The 25,729-nt window shown below is 40.1% G+C and overlaps 2 protein-coding genes across 4 annotated transcripts in view; one reads left to right on the top strand and one right to left on the bottom strand.

The window, feature by feature from the left end:
- Positions 1-9,613: 9,613 nt before the first annotated feature.
- Positions 9,614-22,472, bottom strand: ppm1db (protein phosphatase, Mg2+/Mn2+ dependent, 1Db). Of its 2 annotated transcripts, XM_057820401.1 has the most exons (7): positions 21,765-22,458; positions 19,803-20,031; positions 16,155-16,279; positions 15,826-16,007; positions 14,143-14,370; positions 12,702-12,789; positions 10,500-10,645 (listed from the first exon to the last, which is right to left on the bottom strand). In XM_057820401.1, exons 1-6 carry the CDS (start codon positions 22,261-22,263, stop codon positions 12,706-12,708), a joined length of 1,347 nt encoding a protein of 448 aa, XP_057676384.1. In that variant the 5' UTR covers positions 22,264-22,458; the 3' UTR covers positions 10,500-10,645; positions 12,702-12,705. The 2 variants fall into 2 exon arrangements, with proteins under 2 accessions (XP_057676383.1, XP_057676384.1); XM_057820400.1 differs by lacking the exon at positions 12,702-12,789 and having other exon boundaries at positions 9,614-10,645; positions 21,765-22,472.
- The window catches only part of LOC130906265 (roundabout homolog 1-like), a 192,989-nt gene continuing 187,892 nt past the window's right edge, over positions 20,633-25,729 (top strand). The window contains exons 1-2 of one of the 2 annotated variants that reach the window (XM_057820393.1): positions 20,651-20,702; positions 20,807-20,904. The gene's annotated coding sequence lies outside the window, so the exon portion shown is untranslated. Of the gene's footprint in view, positions 20,703-20,806; positions 20,905-25,729 lie in introns of both variants that reach the window. The other variant, XM_057820395.1, reaches the window with a different exon arrangement.

Here is a 25,729-nt window from a genome sequence, read left to right on the forward strand (position 1 = left end):
GCGTAGTTTGTAGGCTATCGGCTACAGTCAGGTATTATTGGAGCCACCTAGCATCGCGTTTGCAACGGCGTCCCCACTCCTCCTCTGCTCCCTCGTCTCCGTGAGTCCGTCTCTCTCAGACTTTTCTCACGTCAACCAAAATAGTAACACAGAGTAACGCACGCCTTTCCCACCTCAGTAACGGTAACGGTGTTGCCAAGATGAGAAAAGTAATTAATTAGATTACTCACTACTGAAAAAAATAACGCCGTTAGTAACGCCGTTATATTCTAACGCCGTTATTAACAACACTGTCTACACCTTGCGTCTCACACAAATGTCAAGGCTGGCGACGTTTTTTTTTTTTTGTCCTTAGTGTTAAAAGATAACCTGGCACGCAAATTGTTAAATTTCAATTCCATGTTTCGATGCCCTGACTGCCGAGCGGAAAAAAAAATTGCTCGAGTTCAAAGACTGATATTTATATAAAAGTTAAAATTAGCCCTGTGAGAAGTCTATATAATTTTAAAAAATCATTGAGAAGACCTTAATATAAACTAAGATTGTTCCGATCATGTTTTTTTGCTCCCGATCCAATCCCGATCGTTTGAGTATCTGCCGATCCCGATATTTCCCGATCCGATTGCTTTTTTTTTTGCTCCCGATTCAATTCCAATCATTCCCGATAATTTTTCCCACCAATGTACATTTTGGCAATGCATTAAGAAAAAAAGGAATAAAACTCGGACGAATATATACATTCAACATACAGTACATAAGTACTGTATTTGTTTATTATGACAATAAATCCTCAAGATGGCATTTACATTATTAACATTCTTTCAGTGAGAGGGATCCACGGATAGAAAGACTTGTAATTCTTAAAGGACAAATGTGACTTTGTATATTGTGACTAAATATTGCCATCTAGTGCCATCTAGTTTTATGGACGTTCAGTAAATGATACTGCAGCCATTTAACTTCTGCCCAAATGCATGATGGGAAGTGCAACCATGACTGTGCGTAATGGTACCAATTGATATATCTTCTAAGCGTTGGGAAATAAATTAGGTGTTAAGAAAAAGATCAACTACTACCTTTCTTCCCCACGATATTTCTAATAGCTGAGAGAGGGATTGTAAGGCTTTAGCCAATTAAAAAAAAAGGCTTCAAAGGCTGCCAAAATTCTCTCTACTCATTTTACGTTTCCTTTTAGCTCTATGTATACGTAATATGGTGCCATTATAGAATGAACGCGACAATGCGTGAGTGGGTAGTGCAGCGCATGCGTTAATTGCGTTAAATATTTTAATGTTATTACCGCCGTTATCGGGATAAATTTGATAACCCTACCTTAAGCCTTAACTAAAGACTCTGGATAAGTGTAACATATTATGTCTGTAACGTTAAATAAAATTAGAAAAAGATGTAATTAAAAAATATATATATATTAAAAAAAAATGCATGGCCGATATTTTTTTGCCGATTCCGATACTTTGAAAATGACGTGATCGGACCCGATTGATCGGGACGCCGATCGATCGGGACATCTTTCATATAAACCATGCAATTTTTTTACCCATCAGAATCGAGAATCGTTCAGAACCGGAGTTGAAACGTGGAATTGGAATCGGAACTGTTCAATTTCAAACGATGCCCAACCCTAGTTAAAACTAAGGTGAAAGCGCGGAGTTTGCCCTTCTGGCCGGATTGCCGGGTTCCCCCGGCCCGGACCATTGGATCTGCGCCAGCGTGGGTCCGGCTGGCGTGATTCCGGCTAAATTTCGTATTGCCTGAACGAACACCTGGTCTTTCGCCATAATGTGTAAATGCTCTCAAAAGATCCGAAGGCAACAGGAGAGCTAGTGTAGCCCAAAGTAGCAGAGTCATAGTATCGTTTCTTCACAAATCTACTCAAATCCAAGTAAAAAGTACGGCGTGTCCATTTTCCTCCAAAAGTTCCTGAAGTAAATGTAACTCATTACTAGCCACAACACTAGGAATTTGATCACTTGACTGATCTGCAAAAGATAAAACAAGGTCACGTCATCTCCCATTATCCTGAGAGGTCTTCCCCTTTTTAGTGCTTACTCCACAGCCTCCCAAGAGCGCCAGACGACAGGCCATTAAAACCCTGCTCAAACACCACCGATACTGTCAGAAGGAGGGCAGCAGATGCGAGGAGAACACCGAAGTGAAATGTTGATTTGATCGTTCCGCTGAGAGCAAGTGGGAATGAAGTTATGGGAAGAAAAAAAAAATTCAGTGTCAAAGTCGTCTCCCTCGCCTTGCCGTAGAAGCGTATTTGTTGGGAAGATGAGCTGAGGAGTGGCGAGACAAGTGGGAGACACTAGTGACGATGCGCCGGCTAATGCGGAGTGACAGTGTAGGCGGCGAGAGAAGGAAGTTGCGTGCGAGGTAGGTCAGCAGATGTTGGGCTGAAACTCGATGAAATATTCAGCTCCAGACACCACTATCATCACTTTGTCATCTTCGGCCGTATGTTTGCAATGGAAGTCCACGGTAAACATTTCAAAACAATTTCAACTCCGGGTTTACAAACGCCGGCAGATGGAGTTTGAGCGCTTTTTAATGCGACCGTCTATTTGAAATTCACGTTTCAGTGACAACTAGAGAAGTCCATTCATTCAATCCAATGAGTTCAATTTAAAAGAAGCATACTGTACATTCATAACATCCACAGAGGTGCGTAGTAGTAACGCGTTACATTTACTTGAGAAACCTTTGGAGAAAAAGAGTAGCTTTACCACACCATACTTGTTACTCAATTTACACCAACAGACCATTGATCTATTTTTCCTCTTTTCCTTTGGGCTTTTCCCTTCAGGGCTCGCCACAGCGAATCAGTTAAGTCCATCTAACCCCGTCCTGTGCTGACACACCAACTACCGTATCTTTATGTGTTCTTTGACTTATTGTATAATGATTCAAAATAAGCTAAAATGTGACGCCCATGGTAATATAACAGGAAAAAATGTGATTTTTAAGTATGGATTGTCTCGTTGCAAAAAATCAGTTATCAAGTGATCTGTTTGTGGCAGCCCTATTGTATTGATGTACCAATTATTAGTAAGAACCCAAAAAATTATCATGATTAAAGCTATATACGTGCATGAGAACTACATTTAACTAGAAACTGCAATTTCTGGAGAAATTACTATGGGGCTTTGCTCTGGGGACAGTTCTTAGCCCTGCCCAAGTTGATTTAGGGACTTTTCGGGGGCAACCTTTGGGGACACAGATTTTTTTGCCATTAGAAATTAATAGGAAATTTGGAAGTCCATGGCCGTCAATGGCTTCAACTTCCATATGCGTGAATGGAATTGGGGACATTTGGGGGACAAGTCCGATTGATATCTGGTCATTTCCTGTTGATTTGGGAATATTGTTTTTTTTGCCATTGAAAATGAATGGGAAATTTGGACGTCAATGGCCGTCAATGACATCGACTTACACATGTATCAATGGAATCCAAGTAGATTGGCATCAGTAGAATCAACATACAGTACATGGCCGTCAATGGCGTTCACCAAAGTAAATGTCATTGGAAATGAATGGGAAATTTGGACGTCCATGACCGCCAATGGCAACGACTTCCATATGCGTCAATGGAATCGGGGACATTTGGGGGACACCTCCTGTTGATATCTGGTCATTTCCTGTTTTTTTTTTTTTTTTTTTGCCATTAAAAATGAATACAGATCCTAGCCCCGCCCACGTTGATTTAGGGACATTTAAGGGACGATATTAGGGGACACAGGTTTTTTTTCCATTAGGAATGAACGGACAAATGAATGAATGAATGAACAAAAGCATCAATTTACATATGCATCAAAGGAATCCAAGTACATCGACATTAATAGAATCGACATACATAGCCCTCAATGGCATCAGTGCAATGTAAATGCCATTGGAAATGAATGGCAAATTTGGACGTCCATGGTCGTCAGTGGCATAGACTTCCATATATGTCAACGGAATCAGCGACATCTGGGTGACACGTCCTGTTGATATCTGGTCATTTCCTGTTTATTTTTGAATACTGTTTTTTTTTTTGCCGTTGAAGATGAATGGGAAATTTGGACGTCCATGGCCATCAATGGGATCCACTTCCATACGCATCAATGGAATCCAAGTACATTGGCATCGATAAAATTGACATACATGGCCGTTAATGGCATTCACCAAAGTAAATGTCATTGAAAATGAACGGGAAATTTGGACATCCATGGCCGTCAATGGCATCGAAATGTGGTCAAAATTTGTAGGACTAGATACACTGAATTTTTTTGGGGGGGGCGAAAAAATTGCATAAAATTGGCGTTTACGGGCAAAAGGGAAAATGTTTCAGGGTCGTTCGAAAAAGTCCCTGCATCGAGCGAAATTTCCTTTTTGATATTTGAACGGTGCCGATCGGTCAAACGGTTTGGGCTGTGCGGCGCGCCGAAGAAACACCATCCAATAGAAAAAATAATACAATTTTACTATCTGGGATAACAAAGCCCCATATAATAAAAATATCATTTAGACTTTACTGCACGTCAGCAGTGGAGAGTGTTAAAAAAACAACAAAAAAACAAAACAAACAATACAGTGACATAGTTATTGAGGGGTTTTTGTTTTTAATACAATGACATTGCTGCCATCTCCTGGTAAAAGATATCATTGCAAGCGTTCTGCAGCACCGGCCAAATAAAAAGCAGCAAATTTAACACAGAAAGTTTATTACAGCACAGACAGTGTATATTCAGTCACTTTTTAAGAATGTACCTCATACAGTTAGTCCTGAGAAGTGGCGCCGATCGAAAAGCGATGTCGTCGAAAGACGGCGCGCGTCCGTGAACATCTATTAGTTCTGGAAACTTCACAACACAGTAGATCTGAGCATGCCAGACTCCTGCAAACTTTGCATAATAACATATTGTACAAACTCCTATTGCATAATGCTGTACTGTACAAAATCAACGAAAATGCCTCACGCGGGCTTTAGTTCATGTCAGATAACCTTGGTATGGAAAATGGAAGGTGCCAGATAAATACTGTCAAAGAGAATCGGGGAAATTCTGGATCCCTGGCGTGAAAAGCACCGGCTTGTTTGTGCTAAGGCAACAATTCATGTAACAAAGGCAACCAAATCAACTACAAGAGAAACTCAGCTGCCACATCGACAAGTTTAAATCAATGCTATCACGTGCACTCATTTCAACTGAGTAACATGAGTTATAGCGGGGGCGGATCCGTCTGCAAATGTCAACAGAAGGGGCCATTGAAAAGCTTTAGCGCATTGTAAAGAGTTGAAATAGCTTATATGCACTGTTCAAAACATAAGGGGAATGACAAGGTACTGCTAGAAAGCATAAGCATGTTGAGAATTGAGGAAATACATGGGACATTACTATCCTAGCTAACCACAATGAAAATCAAGTTTGGTTACAAATATGGTGTTTTTAGTGCTGAACACTAGTCATAGATCAGAGTAGGGCTGCAGCTATCGATTATTTTAGTAGTCGATTAATCGACGAACCATTAGTTTGAATAATCGGATAAGGAACATTAAAAATTCAATTACCGGAGCTCAGCCTCAAACGGTTTAAAAAAATAAATAAATGAGGATCTATGTACAACAAAAGAACAATTGGCTAACTTACAGTGCCCTCCATAATTATTGGATGTATAATAATTATGTGTTTTTAGCTTCTAATATTTTTTTTCTAAATAATATGGGACCTTAATGGAAAAAAAGAGAAAAATCCAACCTTCAATACAAGTGCATTTATTGAGTGGGGAAAAAAATCCCATATAAAGAAATAATTATTTGACATCAAATAATGTGTGTCACAATTATTAGCAGCCTTGATGTTAATACTTTGTACAACCCCCTTTTGCCAACAAAACAAGGTCTGGGGACTGAGATGGCCATGGGAGGAGCTTGATTTTGTGTCTGGTGAACCATTTCTGTCTAGATTTGGCCATATGTTTAGGGTCATTGTCTTGCTGAAAGACCCAGTGACGACCCATCTTCAGCTTTCGGGCAACAGATTTTGACTGAAAATGTCCTGGTATTTCAAAGCATTGATGATGCCATGCACCTTAACAAGGTTCCCAGGGCCTTTGGAAGCAAAACAGCCCCACAGCATCACTGACCCACCCCCATACTTCACAGTGGGTATGAGATGCTTTTCAGCATGCACATCTTTCGTGGCACGCCAGACCCATTTAGTGTTTGTTGCCAAAAAGCTCAATCTTGGTCTCATCTGACCAAAGCACATGGTCCCACTTGAAGCCCCAATACCACTTGGCGAACTCCAGACGTTTGCGTTTATGATTGTGAGTGAGGAAAGGTTTTCTCCGTGCATGCCTCCCAAACAGCTTGTTGGTGTGTAGACAGCAGAGAATATGTGTTTGAACCATTTGTCAGATGCTTTGTTAAAAATTTTTTTAAAAAAATCAATAGCATTTTATAGCATTTAAGCTAGCGGACTCTTGCTATGCCAATTGTTCTTTTGTAGTACTTATATCATTTATTTTATACCGTTTGAGGCTCAGCTCAGGTATTTTAATTTTCTATGTTCCTTATACGATTACTCGATGAACTAGCCAATTGAAATAATCGAGTAATCGACTACTAAAATAATCGATAGCTGCAGCCCTAGTTGGAACAACAATCACATAACTCCATGATACCTATCAGGTGTAACAATAGTCACATGAGCAGATACAAGCTTGCAGTCGGAAGTCTTGTGATGACTGCAAGCTCGTTCAATCACGTGGAGTCTTTAAGTCAGCATAAAAATCAAGTATTTGACATTGTCAACATGACTAGAGCTCGCTCCCAGCTTTTATTTGGCACCATGGAAAACCGGCAATATGATTGTGTGAATTTCTTGGTAAGAAACCTTTATGTCCACTAGAGGGTGGGAAGGGTGTTATTTCAATTTTTATTTTCCTTGCATGAATTAGATGTTTGTTTTTGGGGGGCGGGGGTAGCTAGTACAGTATAATAACAGTTGATATAGATGACGTGCCGAGAAAAATACTGCTGTAGGGATGTCCCGATCGCATATTTTGCACCCAAGTTCCAAACATGTTACTGCCTCAACGTGCTGCCTTCATAATATGAATTATTTTTTAAACAAGAATAACATAGAAACATGCTTGTGTTTATTAAATAACTCATTGAGTCCACTCACTTTGCTGAGAACAGCCTCTTTCTTACACAATGAGTTGCCACAGCACACTTATGCAAGTTTAACGATGATTGACACGTGTGTCTTTGATCGTAGAGCGACCAAGCTTCTCTGGCAAGATCAAAGCTACAAACCTGTCAAGCATTGTTGCGTCCGCTAGGTTAAGCGTGTTTAAATTGTGCGTCAGCTACGATCTTGTCCGAAATCTAATCCTAATCGACTGTCAATTGGGAAAGGGGTGTGGATACGCATATAAGCGGAAGCCGGGTCGGCGTCGCGGTAATTCACGGTCACGTTGCCCTAAAAGACACACACCGCCGGTGAGTTTGATCGCTTGATAGCCTTCTAGTTTGTGTTTTACGAAAGCCGGTGACAGTTGACAACTAGCGTGTTGGTTTAGCGTAGCCATTGAGTCAATCTCGCAGCGAATCGGCGAGCGGCGCAGGTCACGCAGTGAATCATGGGAAATGTAGTCTCGGAACAACAATGAATTGACGCTTTGTAATGTGTTCGCTTGTGTGAAAAAACTACATGTCCTTACGTCATTAGACGCCACTTCTACTAGAAATTTAAAGCATTGGTCGGCGTTCGTAACTTGTTGAAATGGTTTAATGCTTCGACTACTGCCTTAATGAAACGGTGGAAAAATGTGATTTTAAAATAATGCACAATGTTTGGTTATTGCAACCTTGATCGTGAATGAATTATACCTGTATCAAGCACAGTACATTGTTTATTTATAAATTTGTATTAACATATCAATATGATTATTCGTATTAATACATATATATGTACATTTTTGTTTGCATTTATAAGTTTATAACCTGCTTGGTGCTTGCTATTTACTTCTTGATGCTCAATAGTCACAACTCCCAAAAAAAAAAAAACATCCATTAAAAACCAACAATATACTGTGAGCACAAGCAGAGTTATCCAGTGTGTTCTCTTTCGGATCCCTTTCGGCGGGGAAAACGCCACAAAAAGTGTAAACGGCCGAACAAGCATCGTTAGCCTTAAGTACCAAACAAGCTGTCCAGTTTGGCTGCACTGCTTAGCAGGAGGGAGGGTGAGAGGCTGTGGCACTGTACGAGCATGAAACAGAAATTTTTATTTAAATTAAAAACCCGATCCTTTTCACCAGATTCCGATTTTCTGAAAAATGGCGCGATCGGCCTGATTTCTGATCAGGTGATCGGATCGGGACATCCCTATACCATTGTATTTGGGAAAAAAAAAAAAAAAAAAAACATCTGACATTGTGAGCATTTACTCACAATGTGACTCATGACGAGTATTGAGTAATATTATTTTTGAAGTTATGCTACTCTTACTGGAGTTAAATTTTCAGCGGGCCGAGAATGAAAAAGTGGTATTTGTCATGTGGCAAAATGCATTTTGCCATGTGGCATTTTTTTTCACCATGTGGCAAAATGTATTTTGACTAGGGCTGTCAAAATTATCGCGTTAACGGGCGGTAACATGAACTAAAGACATTAAAGAAATGAATCACGTTAAATATTTGATGCACATGCCCCGCTCAAACAGATTAAAATGACAGCACAGTGCAATGCCAACTTGTTACTTGTGTTTTTTGGAGTTTTGTCGCCCTCTGCTGGCGCTTGGGTGCGACTGATTTTATGGGCTTAAGCACCCATGAGCATTGTGTAATTATTGACATCAACAATATCGGGCTACCAGTTTATTTTTTGATTGAAAATTTTGCAAATTTATTAAAACGAAAACATTAAGAGGGGTTTTAATATAAAATTTCTATAACTTGTACTAACATTTATCTTTTAAGAACTACAAGTCTTTCTATCCGTGGATCGCTTTAACAGAATGTTAATAATGTTAATGCCATCTTGTTGATTTATTGTTATAATAAACAAATACAGTACTTATGTACCGTATGTTGAATGTATACGTATATCCATCTTGTGTCTTATCTTTCCATTCCAACATAATTTACAGAAAATTATGGCATATTTTATAGATGGTTTGAATTGCGATTAATTTTTTAAGCTGTAATTAACTCGATTAAAAATTGTAATTGTTTGACAGCCCTAATTTTGACATGTGGCAAAATGTATTTGACAGGTGGCATTTTTTTTTTGGTATGTGGAATTTTTTGGGGTGTACGGCATTTTTACAGGCCATGCACGTCCATGCTAGTGACGGCTATGCACGTCCAAATTTTCCATTCATATTAAATGGCAGAAAAACATGTGTGGCTGTGATTTTTGACCATACACTTACCATAAAAGCGCATTGACATTCAACTGGCGCCCAAATAAGGCTATGCCATTAACTAATGGTAAGTGTATAGTCAAAAATCACAGCTACACATGTTTTCCTGCCATTTAAAATGAATGGAAAATTTGGACGTGCATAGCTGTCATTGGCATGGATGTGCATTACCCGCAAGAATGCCATTAAAAAAAAAAAAAAAAAAAAAAAATTATATATACCACAGACCAAAATCCCCTTTGCCACATACCAATAAAAAATGCCACATGTCAAAATATACATTTTGCCACATGGCAAAATCAATTTTGCCACATGGCAAATACCACTTTTGGTTCTCGCCATCTTTCCAAATTTTTGGCTACTCAACCCACCTCTGATTGGTTTGACGCTTGGAATAGAAAACATTCCAAGCAAGAATGGAAGCGCTCTCTGTAGTATGTCAACTGTTTTACATGAGCGAGGACAAATACAATAAAACAAATGGACTTTTGCTTTTACTCTGAATTATGGACGAAATTGCGGAAAAACTGTTCAAATCCAAACAATCTTAAAATAAACTTTTAATTTCTAAACAGGCAAATTATTCAAATTTCTAAAATATATGGTGCCATTTTACCCTTCAAAATATTCTTTATATATATATAATATTATCATTTTATTTATGTATAAGTATGAAAATAGGAACATAGAAGACATCTACAATTTCTGTAAAGTCTAAAATTGAAAGATGTGGCAGGGAGTCTAGCAAAAATGAACATTTTTCAAAACAAAGCACATTTAAAATCTCAAAGTTCACCACATATTTACAAACGAGAGACATTGTACAAATAAAAAACTATTTAAAAAGAGGCTGGCCCTTCTCCCGCTCAGTACACGCACAAGAAGGCCTTGTGCTGCCGTTTCTGCCGCGCGGCCGAGTCGTCGGTCTCCCGCTTGTAAATTTCGCACGATTGTTCGCTTTTGCCGCGAGGGCTTTTATGAGGCAAACTTTTGTCCGGGGACTGACCGTCTTCGGGCGCGACGTCTGGAGAGCGCTGAGACCTTTTCGACTCGGAGTCTAGCGTTTGGAAGGCTTTGAACGAAGGGGCCGGCGCGGCGTCCGGCGACACGTGCGCGGTGGCGCAGAAAGCCGCTTCGTACAGTCCGAATGCCCGCTCCAGATTCTTCGATCGGTGTTTAAGTAGAGAGGAGGCATTCTCGGCTTCGTGCCGCTGAAACAAAAATCGACAAAACATAAAACATTGTGAATAGAAATCATTCAATCAAACAACACAAATTCACCATATAACGGTACATCGAGATGCAAAATGAATTGGTTCCAGAGTGGCTTCCGTAAGATTCTTTTCCCCTATATTGAACTGTGTTTTTCATGTAAATCCCCTAATTTGTTCCAAGCACATTTAATACCAAATAAATTTGAATTATGAGCCGTAGGAACCCGTGTACACAGTTCCTGTAACTAGAGGGCTTGCGAGTAGTTATCGGAACCATCCTTCTCCAGGAAGTCGTGTTCGCACATCACTAGGGCATTTGATAGCAACTGCTGTGCAAAGGTGGGTAGAATAGCCAAAAATTGGACTCGAGTAAGAGTAGCGTTACCTACTTCTAAATAATATTACTCGAGTAAAAGTAGTCATCCAAAAAAATGTACTAACAGTGGCATGAAAAAGTAACTGAACCTTTTGGAATTTATCACATTTCTGCATAAAATCACCATCAAGTTTGATCTTTGTCAAAATCACACAGATGAAAAAACAGTGTGCTTTAACGAAAACTACCCAAACATTTGTAGGTTTACATATTTTAATGAGGATAATATGCAAACAATGACACAAGGAGGATAAATAAGTGAACCATCACATTTAATATTTTGTGACTCTCCCCCCTTTTGGCAGCAATAACTTCGACCAGGCGCTTCCTATAGCTGCAGATCAGTCTGGCATATCAATCAGGACTAATCTTGGCCCATTCTTCTCTACAAAACTGCTGTCGTTCAGTCAGGTTCCTGGGATGTCTGATATGAATCGCCGTTTTTAGGTCATGACACAGCATCTCAATGGGGTTCAAGTCTGGACTTTGACTTGGCCACTCCAGAACGTGTATTTTGTTCTTCTGAAACCATTCTAAAGTTGATTTACTTCTGTGTTTTGGATCATGTCTTGTTGCAGCATCCATCCTCTTTTTAGCTTCAACTGTCTGACAGACGGCATCAGGTTCTTCCGTTAATGATTGCAAGTTCTCCAGGCCCTGAGGCAGAAAAACAGCCCCGAATCATGATACATCATGCTTCAGGGTGGGGATGAGGCGTTGATGTTGCTGAGCGGTTCCATTTTTCCTCAACACATGACGTTGTGCGTTACTACTATACAATTCAACTTTGGTTTCATCAGTCCGCAAAATATTTTGCCAAAACTTCTGTGGAGTGTCCAAGTGCTTTTTTGAGAACATTAAACGAGCAACAATGTTTTTCGATAGCAGTGGCGTCCTCGGTGGAGTCCTCCCATGAACACCATAGTTTTACATATAGTTAATATGTGCAGAGATATTGGACTGTGCCAGTGATTTCTGTAAGTCTTTAGCAGACACTCTAAGGTTCTTTTTTTTTTTTTTTACCTCTCCGAGTATTCTGTGCTGAACTCTTGGCATCATCTTTGGTGGACAGCCACTTCTTGGGAGAAAAGCAACAGTGCCAAACTCTTATTTGTAGAAAACTTCTCTGACTGTCTGACTTTTAGAGATGGTTTTGTATCCTTTCCCAGCTTTATACAAATCAACAATCCTTGATCGCAGGTCTTCAGACAGCTCTTTTGACCGAGCCACGATGCACATCAGACAATGCTTCTCATCAAGACATTTCTTACCAGGTGTGTGTTTTATTGTGGGCAGGGCAACTTTAAACCACTCATCAGTGATTGGGCACACACCTGACTTAAACTGTGTGGTAAAAATTGGTTTCAATTTCTTTTTAAGTCTCCTTAGGCAGAGGGTTCACTTATTTATTTTTCCCCCTTCTGTCAGTGTTTGCATGCTATCCTCATTATAATATGAAAATCTATCAATGTTTGGGTGGTTTTACTTAAAGCATTTTTTTCATCTGTGTGATTTTGACAAAGATCAGATCACATTTGATGGTGATTTTATGCAGAAATGCAAGAAATTCCAAAAGGTTCAGATACTTTTTCATACTACTCTAAGTAAAAAAGTCAAAGTAAGCAAACTGGGTTTTTTCGAGCTGAAGTCTGAGTTTGACACGGTTTTATAAGTCACCTGACTACCACTCCAGGCATGTCCATCCCTCATGTTCTTCTCCATATATCTCATCTTCTTCATTAAACATGCCATCGTCACGCTCCGCCTGTTGGCCCCGAAAACAAAGAATGATATGATGAACCACTGATCCACTAGTCAAAGTGTTCTTAGAGCTTCCTCCACATTTGTATATTGAACATTTTCAAGGCATCGTTGTTTTTGTTTACGACGACGATAGTGAAAATATTTCGTCGACGAAGAGCTTTAAAAACGTGTCCTGTACGACTGTGCCGTAACGAGACGATGGCCACTTTTCGTCTGACAAGACCAGATGAAAATGTGACAATGTTTCTATTGTATGTAGAACTGAAACGAATACACTAGCAACTCGGGTTTAAAAACTAAATCCAAGTAATTTTATTCACCTCGAGGAATAGTTTAATTTTGCCAGCTCTAAGCATCACGTTTTGCGCAGACTACTGTTAATGCGGGACAACGCGCTGGCGTCACGTGCGTAGAGGAAGAAGCAATAAAAACAAAAAAAACTTACCGCAGCCGACAGCCGCTACAAACTACGCCGATGTTGCTAAAAACTATGCCCGCATGATGCTAGTGTGGTAGCAGGTAGTGTCCGATGCGTCTCATAGATATCGCATGCATTTAGGACTAGATGAGAAATGACAGACTCGGCCGTGTCTGGGCAGCGTTAGTAAACAGCCGCCATCTTTAAGCAGTAGACTTCTCATGGCTAATAAATACAACGTTACTGTCACTCGCTCACGTAACGTTAGCCCTTCGGAGGGCTAAGTTTGACAATATCTCGATACAGCGATATATCGCGACATTTTGCAACCCGATCGGTTATCGATATGCTCCCGCCAAGTATCGATAATTTTATTTGACATATTGGCCATTGGATGCTGTAAACTGCTAAACGTTTGTTGAGCAATTCCTTGCGCCTTGGCGGTCCACTAGGGGCGCTCAAAAGTGGCGGTGAAGTAAAGTGTGCGTAAGTTGTCTAGAGAAGAAGAGAGGAAGCTCCAATTGGGTTGAAAAAAAATAAAGCTTCGTGGGAACGGTGGAGGAAAAAGTGAGAAAAATACTGCTACAAATCACACATGTGGACACTTTAGATTTTACACCAATGAGAAAGGAAATAAGGTGAACAAGGACTTTGCTGTATGCAAGAATTGTCTAAGAAAAATAAGGTTCACTGGCATTAACAAAACGTTAATTCGTCGACTAAAACGACACGAAAACTTGAGTATTTGTCAACGAAAACTAGACGAACAAGTATTTTCGTCCCAAAAAAACGACGATGGAAAATTAAGACTGCACAAAAACAGTTTCAAGGAATATACAGAGAAGAGTGGCAAAAATAGTTTCACTATTTCATGGTCTCAGTGGTTCATCAGTAAGTCACTTTCCCAGAATGAATGAAAATATGTGTGACACTGACCTTGGGAATCTCATACGTGTTGTACGGAGTCCCCGGAAAGGGAATGTGGTCAATTCCCTGCGACATGTCCACCATGATCTCATCTCGATGCATGGGGATGGACGGGCCACTACGCTCCTGCAGCGCCAGTACGATGACCGTTGTGTTGTCTGCACGAAGCATACGTTCTTTCCAGAAAAGTAGTGCGGTACATCCTAACCGACAGGCACAGGACATTCCTTTCGGTCCCTAAGTGGCAAAAGAGAAATTGCCGTATTATGACATACCATCGAAGACAAAAAAAAAAATCATATTGAAAATACAATATATAAACTCCCAAATGGGCAGGACAAAAGTATTGGCACCCTTTGAAAAATCATGTGATACTTCTCTAATTTGTGTAACTAACAGCACCTGTTAATTACCTGTGGCACATAACAGGTGATGGCAATCACTAAATCACACTTGCAGCCAGTTAAAATGGATTGAAGTTGACTCAACCTCTGTCCTGTGTACCACATTGAGCATGGAGAAAAGAAAGAAGACCAAACAACTGTCTGAGGACTTGAGAAGCAAAATTGTGAAGAAGCATGGGCAATCTCAAGGCTACAAGTCCATCATCAAAGACCTTAATGTTCCTGTGTCTACCGTGCGCAGTGTCATCAATAGGTGTAAAGCCCACGCCACTGTGGCTCACCTCCGTAGATGTGGACGGGAAAAGAAAAATTGACGAGAGATTTCAACCAAAAATTTTGTGGTTGTTGGATAAAGAACCTCAACTAACATCCGAACAAGTTCAAGCTGTCCCGCAGTCCGAGGGTACAACAGTGTTAACCCGTGCTATCCGTTGGTGTCTGAATGAAAAGGGACTCTATGGTAGGAGACGCCACTTCTGACCCAAAGTCATAAAATAAGCCAGGCTGAAGTTTGCCAAAACTTACCCGACAAAGCCAAAAAGGTTTTGTATGGTCAAATGAGACAAAAGTAGATGTTTTGGGGAAAATGCTTCAACATAAGAGTTTACAGGAAAAAAATACAAGGCCTTCAAAGAAAAGAAATCTGTCCCCAGTCAAACATGGCGGAGGTTCCCTGATGTTTTGGGGTTGCTTTGCTCAGCACTGGACTGCATGACCATGTGCATGACATTATGACGTCTGAAGACTACCAACAAATTAATGTAGGGCCCAGTGTGAGAAAGCCGAGTCTCCCCAGCACTAGAAAATGGTTTGAGAGAACGCACTGAAGACTTCTAAAGTGGCCAGACCTGAATCCCATAGAACACCTGTGGAGAGAGAGAGAGATCTGAAAATGGCACCCTTCAAATCTCCGAGACCTGGAGCAGTTGGCCAAAGAAGAATGGTCTAAAATTCCAGCAGAGCAGTGTAACAAACTCATTAATGGATACGAGAAGCAGTTGTTTGCAGTCATTTTGTCTAAAGGTTGTGCTACAAAGTATCAGGCTGAGGATCCCAATACTTTTGTTCGGCCCATTTCTGGAGTTTTGTGTAAAATTGTAATGATTTCATTTTTTTTCCATTCTCATTTGTTGTTTTTTCATTGCAAGCAAAATGAATGAAGATATTACTACGAAAGCATTTGTAATAGCTATCATTTTCCGTGGGGAAATTGAGCATTGTCTGACAGAATTGCAGGGATGCCAATACTTTTGGCCAGCACTGTAGCATATGTTGATGAATGACGCACCACCATTTTGTCATGGCTGTAGCACATATTGACTGCGTCCTTTGGGGGCATCATGTTCCACAGACCGTCACTACCGAGGATAATGTAGCGATGTCGTTTGGGGTCGAGGGTCATCACGGTGGTATCGGGCTCCGGCGACACCACAAACTCTCCGCTGTAGAAGTCGTAGCTCCATAAGTCACCTTTCAACAAAAACATTACGAATTAGCAAACCGCCACATCTGTACCGTAATGTTCAGACTATAAGCCGCTACTTTTTGGTGGGTGGCAGCTTATAGTCAGGTGCGTGCGCCTTATAGTCCGAAAATTTTTTATTTTGGCGTCTTTACCAAGCGATCGCGCCACTGCCAGGAAAGGGATCTGGTCAATGACTGTGCTCCTCCTCACTGGCCCGTTGTGGGTAAGTCGGGGTCTCTTCCACACGACGCGGTTCACCCCAGATTTCTTCATTACGCTGCAGTCGAATAAACAACAGCATTTCAGACGTGATATACGGAGTTTGGGTGACACAAACGGTAAACTTTAAGAGAGCTGTCAAAAACAACACTGCTTTGGAAAACCCTGCGATATTTGTCAATATTAAAAAGTCCGCCATGATTGAATTTGATGGTATTTGAGGGCCTTTGCGGGATTACATTTGTCAGTATGTAGGCTACACATTGCACTTAAAGTGTGTATGACAGGATAAAAAAAAAAGTCTTAAATAGCATTATTATGTGGATTAGAATCTTATTTTGAGACGATTCCAAATATATACAAAGCGCAGATGACGAGAAATTATTCTTTTAATCTGCCGTTTAGCCCTGCCTGCCTTTAAAGCGGTCTAGCGCCCCCAAATGGAGGATGACGTCTGCAGGGTCAAGAGTTCATCTGATTTAGAATTCGGCCCATTGAGGGGGAATTATTCAGAACGAGAAAAAGGAGACTAAGAGAGAAGAAAAATGTAATTGTTTCAATCTATCTACTACAATATTTTTACAGGACATTCTTTTTATCCAAGTATTTTCCCCAATTGCTAAATAAATGGTATGGTCCTGACAAATAAAAGTCTTGTTCTACATGGAATATGAAATTTTCAAAATGCATTTATTCAGTACGACATGGCAAAAATGATTCCATTATGGTCAAAACTGTCGACTTCTTGGCACCTCCCGAACGATGTTTTATGCCACCGGAGTTAGTTGGCTTTTGTCATTTCCCTGCCCCAGCTTCGGAGAGCGTAAGCAAACCAGGAGAAGTGACAGCTAGCCGACATGCTAACCCGAACAGAGTGACGTTTCAAAGTCTTATTCTCGCTTTTCGAAGCGAAAAATCACACAAAACTACCCTGGATCATGTCACACAGCGACTGGGTTGTCGATTGTTTTCGCCAATCGGCAACCGGCTGGGCGGTAAGCAAGTGACAGCTCGTCGTTCCCCTGCTGCGGGCAGGAGAGCTCGTTTGCGGGGAAGCATCTGGACAATGACCGCTGGACAAACCGGCCGACATCGGACGAGGGCGTAGCTGCCACATGGTCAACATGAATATGGCGTAAGTGAATGCTTAAGAGTGGCATGCAGTTGTAGTGTGCAGCTAACAAGGCACGATGTGTCTGAGAACTTTTCTACACCATGATCAAATGTAAGTAAATATTCCTTTATTTAAAGAAACTTTGTAGCGTTTAATTTGTAATCGCAGTATTCTCGGCCATATTTAACACAAAGTTGCAATTTCTGATGGTATTGAAAATTTGACAGAACACCGGGCACACCAAGAGGGCAATAAGCTGAGTATAGCGCTCTCCAGGCGGGGGGGGGTTATGCCGCCAGACGTCGGCCGAGTGGCATTCTCGGTGGAAAAGGAGCATTAAAACGTGTGCCATGACCTCAGTATTTGACATAATACAAAACACTATGTTTACTCACTTCCTCGCAAGTCCAATGGTCCCACTGTTGTCGCACACATGTTTTTGTTGATCTCGGGGTGAACGGCAACTTTTTAAAACCCAAAAAAGGCTCACACGCCTCTCCCTGGTGCAGCTACAAAACCCTGCAGCCGTTTGGCTTGCGTGATGCGAAAAATAAACAAATTCATCTGCAAAATCAGCTGAATCCGCAGTCCTTGTCGTGCAACAGTATGGCTGAATAGTGAGGACGACTCCTTCTACCGTACACGTCACAGCGCCCACACAACTCAAGACTGGAGCCGAACGTCACTCATTTTCATGGCGCGGGATTCAAAAATTGAATAAATAAAACGATCGCTTCCACACACTTCCAAGCAGTCCTTTTCATTTAGGAGTAGGCCTGAACGATATTGGAAAAAACTATTGTTGCGATTTTTTTTAGGTTTGCAATATATTGCGATATTATATTGCGATATTAAAAAAAAAAAAAGATCTTTTTTAAAGAAATTTTCACTAAATGACTTGAATAGCTGTTTGGAAATACTTTACATAACACACCGTGACCACAGTGTATTCATATAATACCGTTTAATTTGTGAATGATGAAGATTTCTGTATGAAGGTATCCAGGAAGTCATGTCTGCACAAAATAGATCATTTATTGAATACAATATTTTACACTTCAACAGCAGCAAATACATTAAATGATAAATAAAAGAGCAGGTGCATTAGTCCCCTAAGTTTTTGACAAAATATAACAATAAATAAAAACTTCTGTAAAATAACAAAAAAAGTTGTCAACATATTTGAACAAAAATATTAAATATGACAAATAAAAGAGTTGTTCACAAACTATAACAATAAATAAAAACCTCAGTAAAACAACAAAGTTGTCAACATATTTGAACAAAAATATTAAATATGACAAAAGAGTTCACAAACTATAACAATACATAAAAACCTCAGTTAAACAACCAAGTTGTCAACATATTTGAACTTAAATATTAAATCTGACTAATAAAAGTGCAAGTGCATTAGTCCCCTGAGTTGTTTACACAAAATATAACAATATAAAACTGCAAAACGGCAACAAAGTTGTAAAAATATTTCAACAAAAATATTAAGTATCAAAACTTTATGTGCAGCTGTACTATATATAGTTATTTGAAAAATACGGTTTACAATAAATTTAAATATAAAAGAAACAAACTCAATTGAACTTGTAAATAATTGAACTGAATAACTGCAAATAACTGTGATGAATAACAGAACCATTTTAACTCCCAAATTTCCTGCCTTCCTGATAGCTGTCATGAATAAAAAGAAAAGACATTCCTTCAGCTGTGTTATGTATTTGTCTGCATATCGTCCACCTTCCTTGCTCAGCAATTCTCAACTGGGTCTCATAGGTTTTTGGCCAAGACTATTAGTTTATCCACTATAGCAGGCTTGAGACAAGAACGTTGGCATTTAACAATGTTCCCACCTGTGCTAAAAAGCCTCTGATGGGGAGCTCGTAGCAGGAATGCATAGATACCTGCGTTTTAAATGGTCCCACATGTTTGACAGATTACTTCTTGTTGAGGCAACCATGGCGAGGCACTGTCGACAGGGCTGTTTTTTGTCCCTTATAGTCTTGTTCTTGCCAAAATACTTCCAAAACTCCTTTTGGATACAGTCTTCCTTGCTCCTCCAACGTGTTGATTGCTTGCTTTCACTTTGAGAACGGGCCCTCCTCCCTCCGCTCTGCTGTTCGGCCCCTCCTCCCTCCACTCCGCTGTTGCAGGGGGAGGGGGAGGAGCCGATGACTTGCTGGAGAGAAAGAGAAACTGCGCTTTTTTCCCCTCTCCTTCCTCAAAACAAACGTTTGTGGATTAAAAAAAATGAAATTAAAAAACTATCGCACGTCCTTGCGATGGGACTATTGCACATGCGCACATCGCGATGGCGATGTTTAAACGATATATCGTTCAGGCCTATTTAGGAGCATAAAATACCACATGAAATATGAACTAAACATGCTTATTGGTGTCATACGCAATTTAAAGCAAATGATGAAAAAAAGAATCTACTTTTTTGACACTCACTCACCTACCACCCAGTCGCTCGATCCGTTCCTTCTCTTTCGGAAGCTCGGGTTTATGATCTTGCGTGACTTCGAGCGCTTGAAGTGTGATACTGGATTCGTTTTCCTTCACTCCAACCACTACTGCCGAATCGCCCACGTGAGCGACGTACATGTGAACTCCGCGTATGACTATCACACTCGCCGTTGTGCCGGATGTACTGGGCAGCCCTGTTATGGTTTTAGGCCACTCTGCTACAAAAAGACACAAAAAGGTGAGATGAAATCTTAAAATCATTGCAATGCGGATGTTCTCAAGTGACCACACACAACATTACAGTCAGAAGTCCTACGATTATGCCGGGCCGTTCAATCAATGGTGTCTTAAACGCTGCTCTTACTAAATTGGAGACATTACATTTTTAGTTTAGACTTGACTTTAGTTTTGCCAGTAGCTGTACAAGTTTCACCAATGAAACGTCGCCACAATTACATGACTCCATGATACCTATCAGACGTACCAATACAGTCACATGACAAGCTTGCAGTCAGAAGTCCTATGATTACGCTGGGCCTGTTTAACTCGCGGCGCTGTAAAAATTAAACAGCAGATTTTTCTAGTCGATTTTACAGTACAATAATATAGATCAGGGGTGTCAAAACGGTCTTCAAAAGGCCGCAGGGGTGCTGGATTTCATTCCAACTGAACCAGATGAATACCTTTTCACCAATCTGGTGTCATCAGTTGATTGCAATCAGGTGCTGCTTGTTTTAGCACAAACCTCATTGGTTCAACTGTCTTTGAACTAAGACCAGGACCCATTGTGGCTCTTTGTGGAATCACTTTGACGCCCCTGAAAAAGGTGGTGATCAGCTGGAAAAAAATTAACATTTTTTCAAGAAATTATATCCGACATTCTAACGTTGTGAGTAACTTTCTACAATCTTTTCACCAAATACTTTTTAAAAAATTTGTATTTGAGTACATTTTTGGGATGACTACTTTTACTTGCGTAACGCTACACTTGAGTCCGATTTTGGGCTACCCTACTCACCTCTGCGTCCCATCCCTTTTGACGAGGAGGCACAACATTCAACATCTTAAGTGATCCTAAAACTAGAACCTATGTAAGTACCCAGTGTATTATTTTCTGTACTTTTTGACTTTGATTGACGGCAAATTGTTATGGCGTTTTTTTCCCCCCCAGTGGTGGAACGTTACAGTACTAAAGTACATTTTGTGTATCTGTACTTTACTTGAGAACAAATATGAAGTGGTACTTTTTACTTTACTGCATTTTAAAGCACGTATCTGTCCTTTTTACTCCACAAATTTACAAATTATCACCTGCGTTACATGTTTTCCTTGTCTTATTGTGAATTCGTTTTCATGCCTTTGGCGCAATCGATATGCTCCATGCAACTATACCGTAACTGACCACTAGAGGTAGCGCAATTGATAAGCCCTGTGTAACTTTACCTTAACTGAGCACTAGAGGCAGCAACGCCAGTGCAAGCAAGATTGGGCAGGTGAACAAGATATTGACTAATAAAAACCACCACACTCTTGTACAGTAGGTGGCGGTACGCACCTGATAGTTGCTTGCAATCCCCCATTAAGCTAAATTTTGATGTTTTTGAGCTTGTTAAGCTTCTGTTTACAGTGCAGTCAATTATATGGCCTGTTTTTCCATTCTTCAATTTTAAATAAAACTGAGCAGTCAAAGATTTTTTAAAAATATTGACTCATATCACTATGTTTATATTTTTTGCATTGGGAGAAAATACTTTGTCAAATAAATTTTAAAGCAAGTACTTCTGTACTTGAGTTTTTTTTTTTTTTTTTTTTCCTAAGGCACTTGTACTTTTTACTTTAGTAAAGTGATTACTTGATTCACCACTGAGTTTTTTTTTTTAAAGTGAATCTGTGAGGACTTTCTCATGTTGTTATGGTGTCATATAATATAATCAATAAGAAATAAGCTTACGTAGTTGTTTCCACATTGCATGGTGGCAGGCGATGAATCCTCTCCGAAGGGCAGCGCATACTTCCGAGTGATCCTTGGACCAAAAGCCCCTTTGTCGCTTTAATAAATCCCACAAATGTTCCCTGGCGAAATAAGCCGCTTCCCGGCCTCCGTGGCCGTCGAAGACGGCGAAAAACGCCACGGACCTCCGAGTGTCGACTTTCTGGTCCGATAGCGGCGCGCTGCCGCTGCGGTCGCCGGTGTCTTCGCCGTCCAGGCTCTCGAGCCACACAGCCGAAACCGGGCCAGTCTTTGTAGGCGCATTCGGAGCCCGGAGCTCGCTTTCGGTGCCCGCTTTGGAAGAGTCGCTCTCCGCCCCGTCTTCGTGGGACTTTGTGTAGTCGTCGCTAGCCACAGACGTCGGCTCGTACTCGACTCTTATCTCGACAACATCCTCCATGTATTTCCTCCCTCCTTGCTCGGAAAAGGCGCTCATACGAAATATAATGGCGTCTTCCATGATGGCGAACACCAAATGCTGCCTAACCAGACAACAAAAGGGCGCACGTAGCGGCTAACTGTAGCTCGCGAGCTAATTTTTCGAACCGATTTTGCCGCGACTACGGCCGAAGCCTTGCTTCCTTCTTTATCCTCTTTCCACGTCACGTGCCGCGGTTCGCGTCGTGACGTTACGACGTTAACCCACTTGTCAACAAATGCGCAAATCGAGCATCTTTTCCTTGAAAAAACAAAACAAACAAACAAACAAAAAAAAAGTGCAATTCAAACAAACAAAACACTCTTAAGTAAGCGATTCCAATGTGTAAAGCAACACGTTTGTATTTGCGCCAAAAATATTGCTTAGTAATGCTGATTATTATCATGGTGCAATGCATGATTCATGCCGCGTGGGGGCTGTATTTACCAAGACATTCAGGCAGTATTAATTTTGCTGCAGCCATTACATCTAAATATACTCACGGAACAAACAAACAATTTATAAAGAACTTCATTCCAGATATATAGATGTCCATAACACAGAAAAACATAAATACATACAGGATTAAAACAAAAACTAAAAACATCTAATGTACGTGTGTATATATACATACTTAGAAAATAGCATCGCTCTGATGGCTTGTATATTATGGGGCGCCGTTTGTAAAGCTGCACATGCTGAAAATTTCGACATTTTCTCACATTTAGTGCCACACAGTGGTGTGAAAATTTTAGTCATCACACACACACACATTTATAACATTATTTAGCAAGTAAGTAAGTATTAGACCTGAATGTTTAAATCCACAACTAAATATTTAATTAAAATCTTAAATGTAAATCCGAAATTCATATCCAAAATATAAATCTTAAATATAAATCGTAAATCTATATCTTAAATCTAAATGATAAATAGAAATCCTAAATCTTAAATCTAAATGTTAAGTAGAAATCTTAAATATATATCTTGACTATAAATCTTAAATGTAAATCTTAACTTTATATCCTAAATGTAAATCTTAAATATAAATATTAAATATAAATTCTATATCTAAATACTAAATTTAAATGTTAAATCTGGAAACGGGTTGTTTTCTGAAATTTCTGGGTTCGCGGTGAGTCATTAACAAGCACACTTTTGCTCAATAGACGATGTTTATTGATTAGAAAATGCAGAATAAATGAGATTTATTGATTACAATCCCACAAGAGCAAGCAAACAAGCATAACAAACGCTAACGATGACGCTAGATTTGAGTTTGTCAATCCCAGAATCCCCGCGTTACCGTTACAGCACAACAAGATGTCCCTTAGCAATGAAAATCGCTTACCGTGACAAATGAGCGGGAAGCCAACACTCCGGTAAAGCGGCAAAAGGACAAAGCTGGGCGATCCGTACGTCTAATCCACCAGCGGACTTCACGGGTCGCCCGGAAATGTCCGGTTTTTGTTGGGACGCGCCCCGCGGAGGCGGAAAGGTCAACCTCCGCCCCCGAGCGGCGCGGCCCTGCCCAATGACAAACATTAAAGCTACTTTTGGTTCAGCCCACTTGAAGTGCAAAACAAGTTATCTCGTGAGATTCCCTTCTGGCTATGGGACCCAGGCGTGTAACTATGTGACCCAGGCGTGTAATAAAACAATACTATGATGCAAAACAAGTTATCTCGTGAGATTCCCTTCTACCTATGGGACCCAGGGTGAATGTGCTAATGTTAGTGCATATAGGTCACAGAGGCAATCATACATAATGTGCTAATGTTAAGGCACGTAATATTTTCTCCCATCACGGGTGAAACTAAATATTTAGCCAATATACAAATTTGCATGACTGGGGACCGGAAGTGACAAAATAAAAACTGGAGCAGCACAGGCTGTTGACTGTTTTTGCAGTTGAAGTTAGAGAAGTAAACATTGCTGTCCAATGCAACAGAGACCCCTCGTGGGTATTCATAGTAAACTTTACTGGGCTCAAGAACGTAAAAGTGACACGAAAAACACAAAATACTCTTTAAATAAAGTTTCTCCTAAATGTGTATTTTACCTAGATATTGTTATTATCTCAATGGTCCATTTACAAGAGCCGACTGCAACCGTTGAGTAGGTTTTATTCATTTTCAAGCAATGTAAACAAACACAGACTGAGCTGCTCCAGCTTTTATTTTGTTAAATTAGCATTTTAGCTAAATATTTAGTTTCACCCATTTCCAGATTGAACGTTTAAATTTAATATTTAGATTTAGTATTTATTTTTATGTTTTACATTTAGGATTTAATTTAAGTTTTACATTTAAAATATATATTTAAGATTTAGATTTAAGATTAGGATTTAGCTCTAAGTCTTAGAGCTAAATCTTAGAGTCTTAGAGTCTAAGATTTATGTTTAAGATTTATATTTAGGATATAAATTTAAGATTTACATTTAGGATTTAAATTAAATATTTAGTTCTGGATTCAAACATTCATGTCTAATACTTATTATTTAACAATAAGTATTTAAGTTGCTGAATAATGTTATGAACAGGGGTACACATACGTGGTCCGCATGCGCGCATGCGTACTGGACGTAGACAAACGCGCTGGCTTCCATACGCTTTTGCGTACCGATGGCTGACCACTCTATTTGCGGCGGACACGAGAAAATAACTTCTCAAAATGTCAAAGAGGCAGGCCACACTGAGTAATTACTTCCGTGTTCCCCCACCCCCGTCAAAAGACAGACAGACGACAGAGACGTCACCGGAGCTACCGAAAAAAAGGACTTTTGCTGAAAAGTGACTACAGGAGGTACCATGGCTAGAAGCAAATGATGCTCGCAAAGATATGCGGTACAAAATGTGCCGTGAGAATCCCAATGTCGCCGATAAGAGCAGCGCATTTTATGTAGGGTCAAAGAATTTCAGCCATCCAAACTTTGAAAAGCACAACAATTAATCAAGCATTAATTGTTAATATAATTAATTCAAGTTAATTGGCTCTAAGTAAAGCTTGTCATAAATTTATCGCATCAGGCGGGTCGGCTCTCAAGCTCAATGAGGACCAAGTCACATCTCCAGGTCCTCCTCTGAGAACCTGGGCAAAAAAATTATGTGCACCCCTGGTTATGAATGTCTCCCCAAAAAAGTGACTCTAAAATTTTCACACCACATTTTAAACATGCCTGGCACTAAATGTGAGAAAATGTCGTAATTTTCCGCATGTGTTGCTTCACAAACGGCGCCCCATAGTATATTGGGTAACTTTTCCGTTGATTTGAGGCATTTCAGGGTAACCTCCCGTTATGTGTGTTCACTTCATTATGATTTGGGGGCCGTTCGAGGTCACTTCCTGTTGATATTGTGACACTTTGGTTATAAATCAATAGGATTCAATAGAAATATTTGTACCATCGAAATGAATGGCGAATCGTGTCGTTGGAAATTAATGGGGAATTTTGACCATTAGAAATGATTTTTTTGTTGTTGTTGCAAATTTTCATGAAACCATACGT

The sequence above is a fragment of the Corythoichthys intestinalis genome, chromosome 18 (assembly GCF_030265065.1).
Source record: "Corythoichthys intestinalis isolate RoL2023-P3 chromosome 18, ASM3026506v1, whole genome shotgun sequence".
NCBI lineage: Eukaryota > Metazoa > Chordata > Actinopteri > Syngnathiformes > Syngnathidae > Corythoichthys > Corythoichthys intestinalis.